The sequence below is a fragment of the Lagenorhynchus albirostris genome, chromosome 10 (assembly GCF_949774975.1).
Source record: "Lagenorhynchus albirostris chromosome 10, mLagAlb1.1, whole genome shotgun sequence".
NCBI classification, from domain to species: domain Eukaryota; kingdom Metazoa; phylum Chordata; class Mammalia; order Artiodactyla; family Delphinidae; genus Lagenorhynchus; species Lagenorhynchus albirostris.
This window is the reverse complement of record NC_083104.1, coordinates 43,302,937-43,320,767: the sequence shown is the minus strand read 5'-3', so window position 1 is coordinate 43,320,767 and position 17,831 is coordinate 43,302,937. Positions and strand designations below refer to the sequence as shown.

General features: G+C 44.6%; 1 protein-coding gene across 2 annotated transcripts; it reads left to right on the top strand.

The window, feature by feature from the left end:
* The first annotated feature begins 5,809 nt into the window (after positions 1-5,809).
* On the top strand, positions 5,810-6,730 carry LOC132528041 (homeobox protein NANOG-like). 2 transcript variants are annotated; one of them, XM_060164065.1, is made up of 2 exons: positions 5,810-6,314; positions 6,360-6,730. In XM_060164065.1, exons 1-2 carry the CDS (start codon positions 5,810-5,812, stop codon positions 6,728-6,730), a joined length of 876 nt encoding a protein of 291 aa, XP_060020048.1. The 2 variants fall into 2 exon arrangements, with proteins under 2 accessions (XP_060020048.1, XP_060020047.1); XM_060164064.1 differs by having other exon boundaries at positions 5,810-6,730.
* The last annotated feature ends 11,101 nt before the right edge of the window (positions 6,731-17,831 follow it).

The following is a 17,831-nucleotide window of genomic DNA, read 5'->3' as shown; positions in this document are numbered from 1 at the left end:
GGACTTCCCTGGTGGCGCAGTGCTTAAGAATCTGCCTGCCAATGCAGAAGACACAAGTTTGATCCCTGGTCCGGGAAGATCCCACATGCCGCGGAGCAACTAAGCCCATGAGCCACAATTACTGAGTCTGCGCTCTAGGGCCCGCAAGCCACAACTACTGAGGCCACGTGCCACAACTACTGAAGCCCATGTGCCTAGAGCCCATGCTCCACAACAAGAGAAGCCACTGCACTGAGAAGCCCATGCACCACAACGAAGAGTAGTCCCTGCTCACCACAACTAGAGAAAGCCTGCACACAGCAGCGAAGACCCAACACAGCCAAAAAAATCAATCAATTAATTAATTAATTTTAAATAAAAGAATATGATGGGTTGGAGGATCTTCAAGATGGCAGAGGAGTAAAACGTGGAGATCATCTTCCTCCCCACAAATACATCAGAAATACATCTACATGTGGAACAACTCCTACAGAACACCTACTGAATGCTGGCAGAAGACCTCAGACTTCCAAAAAGGCAAGAAAATCTCCACGTACCTGGGTAGGGCAAAAGAAAAATGAAAAAAAAGGGACAAAGGAATCGGGATGGGACCTGTACCTCTGGGAGGGAGCTGTGAAGGAGGAAAAGTTTCCACACACTAGGAAGCCCCTTCACTGGTGGGGATGGGGGGAGCTTCGGAGCCTCAGAAGAGAGAGCAGCAACAGGGGTGCAGGGGGCGAAGTGGAGAGAATGCCGCAGAGGATCAGTGCCGACCAGCACTCCCCAGCCTGAGATGGTCTGCTTGCCCGCCGGGGCAGGTGGGGGCTGGGCGCTGAGGCTCGGGCTTCGGAGGTCAGATCCCAGGGAGAGGACTGGGGTTGGCTGCATGAAGACAGCGTGAAGGGGCTAGGGCGCCACAGCTGAGGGAGTCCGGGAAAAAGCCTGGGCCCGCCAGAGAGGCAAGAGACCATTGTTGCGGAGCACACAAGGCGAGGCGTGGGCCCGCCATAGGAGCTTCTTGGTCCGTGCGCTCACAGATGGCAGGGCATCGCCTGTGCGAGCTCGAGGCAGGCGCAAGCCGCAGCTGTTATCTCAGACCCCAGAGGCAGGCACGATGCTGCCGCCGCTGCCACCAAGGGTCCTGTGAGCAAGCGCAGGTCACTGCTTACACCTTCCCGGGAGCCTGTGCAACCTGCCACTGCCAAGGGTCCCGTGACCTGGGCCAGCATCCCCAGGAGAATGCACTGTGCGCCTCAGGCTGTAGCAACTTCCTGCTGGCCTCTGCTGCTGCAGGCACTCCCGCACATCCCAATTGTGACTGCCGTATCCCTCCCTCTCCCTGGCCTGAGTAAGCAAGTGAGCCCTAATCAGCCACTGTTTTCACCCCTTCTTGCCTGGGCGGAGAACAGATGCCTGAGGGCGGCACACATGCAGAGGCAGGGCCAAAGCCAAAGCTGAGCTCCAGGGGCAGTGCTACCAAAGAAGAGAAAGGGAAATCTCTCCATGCAGCCGCAGGAGCATCAGATTAAATCCCTGCAATCAGCATGCTAGACCCTGCATTTGTGAAATATCTGAATAGACGATGAGTGCTCCCACAATTGAGGCTGTGGACTTTGGAGGCAACTGTGGACTCTGGAGGCAACTGTGGACTTTGGAGGCAAGTACACGTGGGAGTAAGGCCAGATCAGAGTCTGAGCTGGCCCCACAGTGCCCACAGCAGGTCCAGAGACCTACCTAGAAGTACTGGAGGACTTCCTGGGCAGGCAGGGATTGGCTGTGGCTCACTGTGGGGACAAAGACACTGACAGCTGAGGTCACAAGAAAATATTATTATTATTACTACTATTTTTTTCTTTTTCTCATTCAGATTCAATGGAGAAATTAAAACCTTTACACACAAGCAAAAGCTAAGAGAATTCAGCACCACCAAACCAGCTTTACAACAAATGCGAAAGGAACTTCTCAAGGCAGGAAACACAAGAGAAGGAAAAGACCTACAATAACAAATCCAAAACAATTAAGAAAATGGTAATATAAACATACATATCGATAATTACCTTAAATGTAAAGGGATTAAATGCTCCCACCAAAAGACACAGACTGGCTGAATGGATACAAAAACAAGACCTGTATATATGCTGTCTACAAGAGACCCACTTCATTCCTACAGACTCATACAGACTGAAAGTGAGGGGATGGAAAAAGACATTCCATGCAAATGGAAATCAAAAGAAAGCTGGAGTAGCAATTCTCATATCAGACAGAATAGATTTTAAAATAAAGACTATTACAAGAGACAAAGAAGGACACTACATAATGATCAAGGGATCAATCCAAGAAGAAGATATAACAATTGTAAATATTTATGCACCCAACATACGAGCACCTCAATACATAAGGCAAATGCTAACAGCCATAAAAGGGGAAATCAACAGTAACACAATTATAGCAGGGGACTTTAACCACTTTCACCAATGGACAGATCATCAAAAATGAAAATAAATAAGGAAACACAAGCTTTAAATGATACATTAAACAAGATGGACTTAATTGACATTTACAGGACATTCCATCCCAAAACAACAGAATACACTTTCTTCTCAAGTGCTCATGGAACATTCTCCAGGATAGATCATATCTTGGGTCACAAATCAAGCCTGGTAAATTTAAGAAAACTGAAATTGTATCAAGTATCTTTTCTGACCACAATGCTATGAGACTAGATATCAATTACAGGAAAAAATCTGTAAAAAATATAAACACATGGAGGCTAAACAATACACTACTAAATAACCAAGAGATCACTGAGAAATCGAAGAGGAAATCAAAAAATACCTAGAAATAAATAACAATGAAAACACAATGACCCAAAACCTAAGAGATGCAGCAAAAGCAGTTCTAAGATGGAAGTTTATAGCAATACAATCCTACCTGAAGAAATAAGAAACATCTCAAATAAACAAATTAACCTTACACCTAAAGCAATTAGAGAAAGAACAAAAAAAACCCCAAAGCTAGCAGAAGGAAAGAAATCATAAAGACCACAGCAGAAATACATGAAATAGAAACAAAGAAAACAATAGCAAAGATCAATAAAACTAAAAGCTGGTTCTTTGAGAAGATAAACAAAACTGATAAACCATTAGCCAGACTCATCAAGAAAAAAAGGGAGAAGACTCAAATCAATAGATTTAGAAATAAAAATGGAGAAGTAACAACTGACACTGCAGAAATACAAAAGAGCATGAGACATTACTACAAGCAACTATATGCCAATAAAATGGACAACCTGGAAGAAATGGACAAATTCTTAGAAAAGCACAACCTTCGGAGACTGAACCAGGAAGAAATAGAAACAGACCAATCACAAGCACTGAAATTGAGATTGTGATTAAATATCTTCCAACAAACAAAAGTCCAGGACCAGATGGCTTCACAAGTTAATTCTATCAATCATTTAGAGAAGAGCTAACACCTATCTTTCTCAAACTCTTCCCTAAAAAGGGAGAAACACTCCCCAACTCATTCTACGAGGCCACCATCACCCTGATACCTAAACCAGGCAAAGATGTCACAAAGAAAGAAAACTACAGACCAATATCACTGATGAACATAGATGCAAAAATCCTCAACAAAATACTAGCAAACAGAATCCAACAGTACATTAAAAGGATCACACATGATGATCAAGTGGGGTTTATCCCAGGAATGCAAGGATTCTTCAATATATGCAAATCAATCAATGTGATACACCATATTAACAAATTGAAGGAGAAAAACCATATGATCATCTCAATAGATGCAGCAAAAGCTGCTGACAAAATACAACACTGATTTATGATAAAACTCTCCAGAAAATGGGCATAGGTGGAACCTACCTCAACATAATAAAGGCCATATATAACAAACCCACAGCAAACATCATCCTCAATAGTGAAAAACTGAAAGCATTTCCTCTAAGGTCAGGAACAAGACAAGGATGTCCACTCTCACCACTACTATTCAACATAGTTTTGGAAGTCCTAGCCATGGCAATCAGAGAAGAAAAAGAAATAAAAGGAATCCAAATTGGAAAAGAAGAAGTAGAACTGTCACTGTTTGCAGATGACATGATACTATACATAGGAAATCCTAAAGATGCCACCAGAAAACTACTAGAGCTAATCAATGAATTTGGTAAAGTTGTAGGACACAAAATTAATGCACAGAAATCTCTTGCATTCCTATACACTAACAACAAAAGATTAGAAAGAGAAATTAAGGAAACAATCCCATTCACCACTGCAACAAAAGAATAAAATACCTAGGAGTAAACCTACCTAAGGAGGCAAAAGACCTGTATGCAGAAAACTAAAAGACACTAATGAAAGAAGTCAAGGATGACAGAAAGAGTTGGAGAGATATACCATGTTCTTGGATCGGAAGAATCAATATTGTGAAAATGACTATACTACCCAAAGCAATCTACAGATTCAACGCAATCCCTATCAAATTACCAATGGCATTTTTCACAGAACTAGAACAAAAATATATTAAAATTTGTATGGAAACACAAAAGACCCTGAATAGCCAAAGCAATCTTGAGGGAAAAAAACGGAGCTGGAGGAATCAGACTCCCTGACTTGAGACTATACTACAAAGCTACAGTTATCAAGACTATATGGTACTGGCATAGAAACAGAAATATTGGTCAATGGAACAGGATAGAAAGCCGAGAGATAAACCAACACACCTATGGTCAACTAATCTATGAGAAAGGAGGCAAGAATATATAATGGAGAAAAGACAGCCTCTTCAATAAGTGGTGCTGGGAAAACTGGACAGCTACATGTAAAAGAATGAAATTAGAACACTCCCTAACACCATGCACAAAAATAAACTCAAAATGGATTATAGACCTAAATGTAAGACTGGACACTATTAAACTCTTAGAGGAAAACATAGGAAGAACACTCTTTGGCATAAATCACAGCAAGATCTTTTTTGACCCACCTCCTAGAGTAATGAAAATAAAAACAAAAATAAACAAATGGGACCTAATGAAACTTAAACGCTTTTGCACAGCAAAGGAAATCATAAAGATGAAAAGACAGCCCTCAGAATGGGAGAAAATATGTGCAAATAAATCAGCAGACAAAGGATTAATCTCCAAAATATACAAACAGTTCATGCAGCTCAATATCAAAAAAACCAAACAACCCAATCGAAAAATGGGCAGAAGACCTAAAAAGACATTTCTCCAAAGATGACATACAGAGGGCCAAGAGGCACATGAAAAGGTGCTCAACATCACTAATTATCAGACAAATGCAAATCAAACTACAGTGAGGTATCAACTCACACTGGTTAAAATGGGCATCATCAGAAAATCTACAAATAATAAATGCTGGAGTGGGTGTGGAGAAAATGGGACCCTCTTGCACTGTTGGTGGGAATGTAAATTGATACAGTCTGTGTGGAGAACAGTATGGAGGTTCCTTAAAAAACTAAAAATAGAATTACCATATGACCCAGCAATACCACTACTGGGCATACATCCAGAGAAAACCATAATTTAAAAAGACACAAAGGGAGGAGGGGCGGGTCGAAGTATGGCCGAGCCTTACTTATAAGTCTAGAGCCTCCACAAACTTTTTTGTCATTTTCCTACACTGGGCTGGTAGGCTTCTGTTATCACACAGGTGACTTCCCTTCATCCCATGTTTTTAATACTTTTACACCTGGACATCTTCACCTTTCTCTAAGCTCTTCTACCTAGATTCTTAAGCCTGGACTTTTCCTACCATCTATCTAGCTCTTTGGTTTTCTCCCTCTCCTTCAATTCAACAACATGAGTGTGGACCCAGCTTGTCCCCAAAGCCTGCGTGGCCCCGAAGCGTCCAATTCTAGGGAATCTTCACCAATGCCTGAGATTTATGGGCCTGAAGAAAATTATGTGTCCTTGCAAATGTCATCTGCTGAGACCCACGACATGGAGACTGTCTCTCCTCTTCCTTCCTTCTCCATGGATGTGCTTATTCAGGACAGTCCTGATTCTTCCACAAGCCCCAGAGTAAAACTGGCCACAGCTGCAGACAAGAGCACAGAGAAGAAGGAAGAGAAGGTCCTGGTCAAGAAGCAGAAGACCAGAACCGTGTTCTCTCAGACGCAGCTGTGTGTGCTCAATGACAGATTTCAGAGGCAGAAATACCTCAGCCTCCAGCAAATGCAAGAACTTTCCAACATCCTGAACCTTAGCTACAAACAGGTTAAGACCTGGTTCCAGAACCAGAGAATGAAATGTAAGAGGTGGCAGAAAAACAACTGGCCCAGGAATAGCAACATTGTGACTCAGGGCCCAGCAACTACAGAATACCCGGGCTTCTATTCGTACCACCAAGGATGCTTGGTGAACTCTTCCGGAAACCTGCCCATGTGGGGTAACCAGACCTGGAATAACCCAACTTGGAGCAACCAGAGCTGGAACAGTCAGTCCTGGAACAATCAGAGCTGGAACAGTCAGACCTGGTGCCCCCAAGCCTGGAATAACCAGACCTGGAACAATCAATTCAACAACTATGTTGAGGAATTCCTGCAGCCCCAGATCCAGTACCAGCAAAGTTCTCCTGTCAGTGATCTGGAGGCCACCTTGGAAACTGCCGGGGAAGGCTATAACATAATACAGCAAACTGCTAAGTATTTCAATTCCCAACAGCAAATCATGGATTTATTCCCAAATTACTCTCTGAACATACAGCCTGAAGATTTGTAACGATGGCTGTATTATTCAATCTCAATTTGAGCCGTGACTGTATTACTTCCTAGAATTTTTCTTTTACAATTACGTCTCTCTGCCTTGATAAGCTGCTTTTCATTGTGCCTTTTGTGTCAATTTGGGGGTGTATGATTGGTGTCTAATCAAAGAGGTTTCAGAAGCATTGGCTTCTACGGACAACATGATAAAAGATGACTGGCGGCTACAGATAACTAGGTTATAATACTGTTTTTCGGATATCTTTAGGATCTAGAACCTAACCTCAAGAATAGGGAGCAAAAGTACAAAGATGTGTGAAGAAGGATTATTCGTATTTTCTGGGATGGGGAGGCTTTACTTGTTAAGAACCTCAGTTGTTAAGGTGAAGGGTTAAGCTACAATGTGCTTCACTGATTTCCTCTACCCCTTTTTCCTTATTTTACTTACAACCCCTAATTTTTTCCACCACTCTAGTATTTGTAGAAAGATGTTTTGATTTGTCCACATCATAATACTACCAGTTGGCTGGTTCATTTATAAGTACAAATAAATAAAAAAACTACCCATTTTAAAAAAAAAAAAAAAAAAAAAAAGACACAAAGGCACCCCAATGTTCATTGCAGCACTGTTTTCAATAGCCAGGTCATGGAAGCAGCCTAAATGTCCATCGACAGTCAAATGGATAAAGAAGACATGGCACATATATACAATGGAATATTACTCAGCCATAAAAAGAAACCAAATTGGGTCATTTGTAGAGATGTAGATGGACCTCTAGAGACTGTCATACAGAGTGAAGTAAGTCAGAAATAGAAAAATAAATATCACATATTAACACATATATGCAGAATCTAGAAAAATGGTACAGATGAACCGGTTTGCAAGGCAGAAATAGAGACACAGATGTAGAGAACAAATGTATTGACAGCAAGGTGGGAAGGGGGTGGTGGGATGAATTGGGAGATTTAGATTGACATATATACACTAATATGTATAAAATAGATAACTAATGACTACCTGCTATATAGCACAGGGAACTCTCCTTCACTTTGCTGTACAGTAGAAGCTAACACAACATTGTAAAACAACTATACCCCCCCAAAAAAACAAAGAATAACAACTCATCACCCAGCTTAAAAATATAACATTGCCAACATAGTTAAATCCCCCTTACAGTGTCCTCCAAGGTTCCTTCTCTTCCTTCTTTCTACCCAGGAGGAAATCTGTCCAGATTTTGGAGGTTTTTCATTTATTTGCATTTCTTTTTTCCTTTCCATATATATTTCTCCCTGTTCAATTAATAGAATTGTTGTGTGTATTGAACTTTCTTGTGGATATCATACTGCAAAAATTCATTTGCAACTTGCTTTCTTTTGATCAATCTTATATTTGTGGAATTAATCCATATTGATTCATGTAGCTCAAGTTCATTCCTTTTCACTGCTATGTGAATTCCATTATAGATATGACAATTTATTTCTCCTCTGGATGGACGCTGGAAGTTGCCAATATTTTACTATTATAAATAATACTTCTATGGTTGTTAAAAAAAAAAACAATATGATGGGTTGTTATTACTGTGGAGCTGAGATGTTCCAAGGCTTGTCCAATAAGCTGGGAGTGGGATCCCCTGTCACCACTTGACACCTAAAAAAATAATCACACCCAGCAATTTGGCAGCTGAGCCCATCGGAAGTGTCAACTGTGCCAGGAGGACACACCAGCCCTCAACAGAGAGGTCCCTGGAGAAGAAGACAGCAAATCAAGGACGTGATGTAGTAGCTGACAGATTTGCACGAGTGTTAAGAGTTAATGACATACAGAGGGCCAAGAGTTAATGGGGTGGGGAAAGAATCTGCAGAAACAGGAAGTCCTGCAAGAGAGCAAGGAAACACACACACACACACACACACACACACACACACACATTATCCAAACCCAGGGAGGGGCTCTTCTGTTAGTTTCACATTTTCTTTAAAGGCCAGAAGCCAATTAACCCTTGGTAGATCCACAGAGAGCTTAGAACACAGCCCAGTAAAGATTAGGGCAGGTGCACGGAGGGACAGATGGCGGGATGGAGCAGGTGAGCTCAGGACCAACTCAGGACAGGAATGCTCCACAGCCCATGAACCTTCTCACTTGCCAGGCCCTGGGCTCCACTTCCCACACTGGCACGCTGCTCTCAGATGCTGCTCATTCTTGAGTAGGCAGCAGTGTGAACCACTGGATGGAAAGAGTTTAAGTGGCTTGCCCAAGTCACGGTGCAGCTCCTGGCAGAGCTGACTCCCAAGTCTCCCGCTCCAGGCTGCCTATCAGAAATTCAAGGGCGGGATATCTGGGTGGCTCTGCTTAGGGAATCTCAGAAATTGCCAGCACCTGAAGTGGGGAGTAACGTAAAAAGAACTAATTGTTCATCACCTACGGTGTATGAGGTACAGGCTCTATGTTAACTAATTTATCCTCACAGCTTCATGAGGATATTTCTGTTAATCAAATAACATCTATAAAAGTTCTTATATGGTGTATCACGCAGAAGAAAGTGCCCACAGATGTTTGGTTATCTGCCCTATTGCTCCGTGTTACAAATCATGCAACCCAAGAGGGTATAAAAAACTTAACCAAAGTCACACAGCTAAGTGGAGATTCGACCTCAGGTCCACCAGGCTCCATGTTCTGCATTCTTTCCATTATGCTGCACTGCCTGAGAAGTTGCTGGAAATGGAACAGGCTGGGCTCTGGTGTAAAACAGAGAACTCCCACTTGCAAGGTATTTGGGTAAGGTATTTCTAATATGTACCTGTGATGGCCTTAGGAATCTTTCCATCTTTAGGTAAGAAGAGTGTACTGGGTTGGATAGTATCCTCCCCCAAATTCATGTTCCTCCCAGAATCCCAGAATGTGACCTTATTTAGAAATAGGATCATTGCAGATGTTATTAGTTAAGATGAGGTCACACTTGAGTAGGGTGGGCCTTTAATCCAATATGACTGGTGTCCTTAGAATAAGAGAATAGATACAGGGGGAAATCCATGGGATGACGGAGGCAGAGATTGGAATGATGAGAGAGGATGGCCCTGCCTACATCTTGATATTGGACTTTGGTCCCCAGAACTGTGAGAGAATACAGTTCTGTTGTTTAAGCCACCCAGTCTTTGGTAACTTGTCACGGCAGTCCTGGGAAGTTAATACGAAAAGCACTTAGGAACTTTACAGAGGGAATTCCCTGGTGGTCCAGTGGTTAGCACTCCAATCTTCCAATGCCGGGGCCCGGGTTCAATCCCTGGTCGGGGAACTAAGATCCTGCAAGCCATGTGGCGTGGCCAAAAAAAATTTTTTTAATATATATATACACATATATAAAGAATTTTACAGAGTGACTGGTCTCAAGGCATTGCCATCATCGCCTCGCATCAAATGAAAAAAACTACTTTTAAACTGTGGGACTTGAGGGAGGAAGGCTTCATGCAGCAAGGGACATTTGGGTCTATGTGCTCATGCTGAACTTCCATCACAGATGCATCGATGTCTCTCGAGCACGCGCACTCACACGTACCCTCCCTCCCCTCCTTTCTGCACAGACAATTCAGAGCAACTACAATCCACTCAGTGGGGCTGTCCTAGCCTTTCTGGATGAGGTTGGGGTGGAAGGGTGATTTTATCAGCAGCCATTTCCTGCACACTGAGGTATCAGGGTGCAGATGGGGTGACACTTCCTAGGCATTTTCACCCTCACCTGGAGAGAATTAGAAGAATCATCATCCTTTGTCCATGCAGGCATTAACTCCTCAACCACATTTATCGTCCATAAATAAATAACAGTTATGAAATAAACAAATAACAGTTATGATTCTTATTCTAAATCAATATTTCTCAACCTTAGCAGTTTATAGAGTTATAAGGGAATTTAAAAAACATGAGGGTCAGAATCCCACTCCAGACCAATGAAATCTGAATCTGAGTTTTTTGCAAATTCCCCCATGTGATCCTAATATGCAGCTAAGGTGGAGAACCACTGTTCTGGATCTTTGCTGTTGGAAATGTGGTCATGCACCAAAGCATTGACACCACCTGGGAGCTAGTTAGAAATGCATAATCCTGGCCCTACTCCGGATCCGACTGCATTTTGACAAGAGCCCAGGTGATCTGTGTGCACATTACATCAAGACTGACCCTTCCTTCTATCGCCTCGGGTGAGAAGGAGAATCCCTTTGGTATCCAACACCGAGCCATCAGCAAGCATGGCGGGGGGCGGGGGGGGGGCGGTGTCCAGCTTTTCTCAGAGATGATGTTCAAGCTATTTAATAACAATGCTGGCCATAGGCAGCTGGGACAGCAGTAACACTGAGCCCTGGATGAATGTCAATTCTGGTCTTACTATTAATATTCTAGTTCTTAGAGCTTCCTGTCTTGGCTACTGTGATTGTATCAATATCTCAACCTCTGGGACCTCTCTGGGGGGAGAGGCTGCAACAGGCACGACTGGGGTGGCTTCTCGGCTCCCAACAGTCCCCTTGCTTTGGAAACAGCATCAGCACACAGGGGCCGGGCCCTCACTGGCTGGTGGGGGCAGGGGGTGTGCCAATTAACCACAACTCGCTTCCAAATTCTGAACAAATTCTAGAAATACAGACAGAATTTTTAAATAGCACCATTTTAGCACATTTGGGCAAAGCTAGAATAGAGGACATAGGTTTAACAAATGAATGAACCCAGGAGGACAACACCAGAAAATGACGTTTTTCTCTCCCACCACTGCCCCTGCAAACCCGTACTGCTGACTGTTGACTCATTCTTCCCTACATGGAAACCCCACATCTTTCTGAGGCACACTTGGCTGTTAATACTCTTTTTTCTGAACGTATTTTAAAAAGTTCAGCCCAATAAAATATCAAAGCATTGACCTCTTATCCACTTAACGCTTCCTGGTCCTCCAACCTGGGCCTCCTCAGGCTGAGGAAACTGTCCTGGGGGAGGGGAGTGGGTGGCTTCTCCTCCTCATCCTTCCCTTCCCCCCTCCCCACTCACTCTGCTGCCCTTCTTCCTCCAGGTCTGGGTTCAGATGGGGAGGAAAGGTGGAGAGCAGAGAGGGTATATCAGGGCTGCTCTGGTCACAGCTTGGCACTGATGCCCTCCGTGTGGCAGTGCCTGAGCCTGCCTCTTTCCCATGGAGTGTTTCTGTGGATTTTTTTAGAAACTCCCACCACTGACCTGGGTGATACCTTCCCAGGTAGCCCACCTCTTGCTCTGCCACAGAGACATCTCACCTTGAGGACTTCACAGGCATAAGGAGGCTACCAGTTCTGGCATCTTCGGATTCCAGGAGACATAGTCTAGTTCTCTAAGGGATTCTCTTGAAATTTTCCTTTAATGGATTCAAACGTCAAAGAAGCAGAAGGGGGTGGGCCCTGGGGAGAGGACGGAAATACTCCAGGCTCCCTGAACTCTGTTTCTAAACACATCCTCTCCGTCCACTGCAGGTGCTATGCGTGCCCAGGCCTGTGTGCTCTCAGCCAACCTGAGTTCATCTCACCTACGGTGGGCAGTTCCTGGAGGACCAGAAGCTTCCTCCCTCTGACTCTCTGCCTCAGGGCTGGAAGCGCCAGGATTTAACAACCCAGGGGCAACGCTTAATCAATGGAGAATGGGGTCAGTGCCGAGATGCCTCAGCTCCCAGTTGTTGGTGGGACGATTGTGATGTTAGTTCTGCACAGTCTCTCAGAGCAGGGCAGGGACTAGGACAAGGCAAGAGAGGCACCAGGGTGCAAAATTTTAGACGGCACCTACCAGGGTCGTGCGAGAGTGGGTCCCTCCTTAATTTGGCATGCTGAGTGCATCACCCGAGTCCTGGCCCTGTCTCAGAGAGTCCCCAGTGGCATTAGGCCTCAGGTCCTCACAGCAGAAGCTACTCAGTAACATTGGGTCAGCTTCTTTCCCTTGTTTCACGTCCTGACTTCTTCATCCCTGCTGCCTGGAACTGAGGCAGGGGATATATAGGCCTCAGGCTGAGCAGCTGCAGCTGGTCTCCTGCTGATGCTTCAGTTGGGATACCAGCGGGAGCATTGGGCCCTGATTGGGTGCGTTCTCACGGATTTCCTGGCCTGACACATGCTCAGAGAAGGTCCTCAGTCTAGGGGAAGGACAAAAGGAGGGAGAAGACGCCAGCTGGAATCCATCTTGGCTGAGAGATGTGTGCCCACACCAGAACCAGATATGGAGATGATTGGCCAGGAAAAAAACCTGAAGACTGCCCATACTTAAGCAACCTAAGCTGCCCCATTACACAAAACTCACTCCGAGTTCACCTGTGTGTTCCTTCACATGCTTCTAATAAACACTTATATCTTTTTCACAATCTTGGTCTCTTTGCTGAATTCTTTCTTCAAAGAAGACAAGAACCAAGGTCCTTCTCCCAGCTTTTCACCACCAAAATCAGAGCCACCCCCCAATAAACTACCTACACCCTAATCCTTGTCTCAGGTCTGCTTCTTGGGAACCCAAGACCATTTCTCGTGTCTCCTTATCAACTGTCACCTCATCTACCATTGAGGTGGTGGGAGTGAAGTTCACAGGATTGGGTATTTTAGCCAATCCTGCCTTTAGGCATCAGTCTCCCTGGTCATAAACTGGCTCCCCCCTGGCGGCAGCCCTTCCTTCCCCTGTGGCCCCGAGCCTGTCATGCTGCCAGCAGCACAAACAAACCCAACAGATGGGATAGTCCTGGCAACACTGGAGCCCTGCTTCCCACTGGGAACAGAATTACATCATAAGTGGTCTTCCTTCAGTTTTAAGAAATAAGCCCACATACACAAAAATTAACCTTAACAACAAATGGAAACACTCCAAATGCCCAACAGTAGAGGATTAGTTAAATTATAGTATATCCATACAATGGAATACATGGGCATTCAAAACGATATTGTACCTCTATTCTTATTGATCCTGATGAATTTTCATAACATTAAATGATACAAAGATTAAAAAAAAAAAAAAGAAAGAAAGAAGCCCATAGAGGAGAGATGGGCTGAGACCAGGAGGGGAATTTCCACATAGATTTCAGTGATCTGCCTTTAGCTCCCTCCTTCCTGGCATTCCTGCTCCCACAGCTTCCAGTTGCTCTGGAAGCCCTGAGTTCTGACCTCTCAGCCCAGAACACAAGATGCCAGCATGACAGAAGTAGGCACAAACCCCCATGTCATCATGCCTACCCATGAAACAGGGCTGTGGTCTGGAGACTGGGGGAGCAGAGGAGAAAGTGTGGGTACAATTTACACTAGAGGAAGGACGTGGGCTTTGGGCCCAGAGGGTGACACATGCGATTTTGATTTTGTAGAAAATGAGGAATTCAGGGAAGGGATTATTTTAGAGCCCTGGTGTGGTGTTACTGCTACACCAAGAAAACCAATTCCATCTTAGTGGCTGCTTTCTTGGGTCACTCCCGGCACCAAATGTTGCAAGTTGAGTTCTCCAGAAGCAGACTCTGAGAGGGAGATGAGGCTGCAGGGAGTTGATTAAGGGGTGCCCTTGGGGTCAACATCTGTGAGAGGGAGTAGAGGGAGGCAAGAACTGGGGAGACAGAGAGGTGAAGCTCTGAAGGCCTCAGCTCACCCTCCCAGGGAGCTCTGAAACTGGAATGACCCTTCTGAGATGCCTCGAATTTGGGTTGAGAAAGTTGGGTCTTTATAACCTGGTGTAGATCAGTCATTTGATGCATGCTAGACCTTTGGCTAGGGGGCTTCTTCAACCAAAACAATTCCTGAGATGGCTGACAGCAGGGGGCCACCTGCCCGCAGCACTCCCAGAAGCTGGGGGAATAAGTCCTTCAGTCTGAAGGGAGACCAGGGGCACATCCCAATGTCCACTGCAGTCCTTTCCACCTGGGTCAATCTCTGCCGCCGGCCACCAAGCTCCTTAAGGAGGACGGCAGAGGGAACGGCTCAGAGACCACCTTCACATCTCACAATGGACCTAACAACGAGTATGCCTTGGGCCACATTTGTTGATGGGTGGACAAGCTGCTTCCTCTGACTTCAATGAGCCTGCATTCTAAGAAAAACAGCCCTGGTGTTGGCATGCAGGTAGGAATCTTTGTTAAATAGAGAAAGTCACTATTACTGAGCCCTTCTGAAGGGCTGGTTCCAGTTGCTCTGGTTGAGCTGGCTTGTGGGCTCGATTTCCTCAGGATGAGAAACTGAAGGAGGGGGCAGGAGAGGAAGTGGAGGAGGATGGCTGAGGCCTGGAGGGGTGAAGTGGGTGAGCAGGGCAGGGAGATGCACAGGGGGCAAAGAGACCAGGAAGGCACCAGCGAAAACTCAACCAGCATTGAAAATAGGACCAAGGTCTCGGGGAGCAGAAAGGAGGCTGATTCAGGGAAGCTCCCACCATCTCTCTCTCTCACACTCACCCACCTGAACCTCAGCTCTCCTAAGCTCACCGTCTGTCTGCTCCACTCAGCAGCTCCTGGTGGAAACACATATTATCTCCTGCCTAGTTGCACTTAGTTCCTGACAACAAGCCTCAAGCAGGCTTTCCTCATTGCCGGGCGATTCTACTCAATGTCCCTGATCAACTCAGCCTCCCAGCCTCCCAAACAACCATTTCACCCCGATACTCTGTCCCCATCCTCAGCCAATCAATGGTCTTGCTTCTGATTTCACTGAAAAACTAGAATCAATCAAAACAGCTGTTTCACACACTGCCACCCCTTACTCAAGTTCAGTCTGTGTCAGGAGGCTCAGCCCGTGGACCCCTCCTCCTCTCTGTCCACCCAACTAGGTGCAGTCACTCACTCCCATGGCTTTCATACCATCAACAGGCTGGTCATGCCCACATTAATTTCTCTAGTCTAGCCTGTATTTCTTTCTTGATTTGTACATGTAGTAGCCTACTCAACAGTTCCATTTGATGCATCTAAGTGAAATGTATCCCACATAAAACTCTTGATTCACCTTCCACAAACCTGGTGGAATTTGCCTCTGGATGAATGACATCTACATCCCCAGTTGCTCAAGCCAAAAACATAATCCACTAACTCCTCTCTTTGCCTCACCCCGTACTTCCGATCCATTAGCATGTCTTGTTGCTTCCACCTTCAAAATATATCCGAATCCACAGCATCTCTTACTCGAACTGCAGTGATAGCTTCCTCACTCTCCCCAGTCACTCATTCCTTGACAATCCTCACCCGGGTGACACTGTCTACTTTCTGGTCCGTTCTGCACAGGCTATTTCCCAGGGAGGTAGTGTAAGGCAGGGGTGAGGGGACACACACGGGAGGCAGATGGCCTAATTCAAAACCCTATCTATGATTAGCCATACACCCTTGGGCAAAATTATTCAACCTCTTTCTTCCTCACATTCCTCACTTGTAATGGGAATAACAAATATGGATTTCCCTCATAGAACTCTTATGAGAATTAAAGGGAGTCCTCTTCCCTAAAAGCTCAAAATTGTAATCATTTACTAAGCACCTGTGAGAGTCCAGGCTTCCTGCTCAGCCCAGTACACATTCCCGTTTCTCAAACTCGATACACATATACCTGGTGACAAGTGACAGTGGGCCAGAGGCACTCTAAGCCACAAAATAAATGTAAAAAAAAAATCTTGAATATGGTTGACAATGGAGAAAGACGGTTCCAGGAAAAGGGACCGATTGTGTAGTGTTGTGGAAGGAATAACAGCAAGGACTTAATTAATACTGACTGTGCCAGGCATTGTTCTAGGAGCTTTACAAATATCATTTTACTTAATTTTCTAACAGCTCTATGAAGCAAGTCCATATTATGCCTGTTTTATAAGCGAAGAACATGAGGGAGTGGAGGTTGAGTAACTTGCTGAGGTCACCTGGCTAATCCAGACAGGAATGTGAATCAGGCAGCATGGCTCCAGCGTGGGTCCCTCTAACCTCCACCTTACAAGGCCTTGCTGTGAAACAGCTGCCAGGGGACAGACATGAAAGGACACAGGTTTCACCAGAAATGAGTGACTGGAAAGAGACAAATGGATAAGAAAAGAGATGGGAATGAAGAATCACGGCTTCAGGTGCTCTCAACCTGAGCTTGAATCCCAGCTCAGCCACATTCCACCTGTGGGACCTTGTGACCCAGTACACAAGTTGCTCACCTGTAAAATGAGTTCATAGCTATGCCTTAGGCTGTTGGGTACAGAAAAAGCACCCACGGCTTATTAACCATGCTGCTTGTTCTTTATGATCTTCTTCCTGCTATTACAAAAGAGTTGAGTTCTTCTAGATCCTGATTTTCTGTCTAGTTGCTTTACCTACTGTTGAGGGAGGGTTGTTAAGTCCACAATTACCATTGTTGATGTGTCTTCTTCTCCTTTAGTTCCATCAGGTTTTGCTTCATATATTTTTCAGCTCTGTTGACTGGTGCATACACATTTACAGATGCTATGATAAAAGGGTCAATCCACTAAGAAGATACAGCATCTGTAAGGAATAGGCTTTCTCTTCAGCCCCTGATAACTGCCAGGAGGTGGGAAATTCAAAGAAGGGAGAGGAGGACCACAGAGTCCTTCACATGAGCAGGAGAGATGTAGAAATCTCTGAGGTCGTAAATGCTAATATCTCTCCAGGTATGAGTCAGAGGGTTCACTGAGAACATCAAAATAGTTTCATTTCCAGATAAACAGCAGAACAGAAATAAAAATAGCTTTCTGACCTATGAAATACGGAAAAGTTCATATGTTTTTTCTAGGGTTGGGGGGAACAGTGGTAGGCAGGGGATTTTAAAATTGTACTTAATTTTTACTTTTAGCCCTATGATATAGGCAAAAAATTTAAACAGTATTCAAAGTTCATAACAAAACATAGCTGTCCCTTGTCCCCCCCACACACTAGCCCCCCACTACAAAAAAGATCACCAAAGATACTTTTAGTTGTTTTTCCCCCTCTGGTATTTACCATCAAAATTTCTAAATAGTAGGCTTATCTTGCTACTTCTCAATTCATAACTTTTTTTTTCTGTGGATTTGCTGTTGAGGAAGTTGAGGATTTAGTTCTCTTACCCTTCCCACCTCCTTTAAGCTCATATAACATTTCAGAAAGATGGCTCCCAGGTCCTCATAGTTGACAACACAGTGTATACAGACTTCTAGGTCCTAG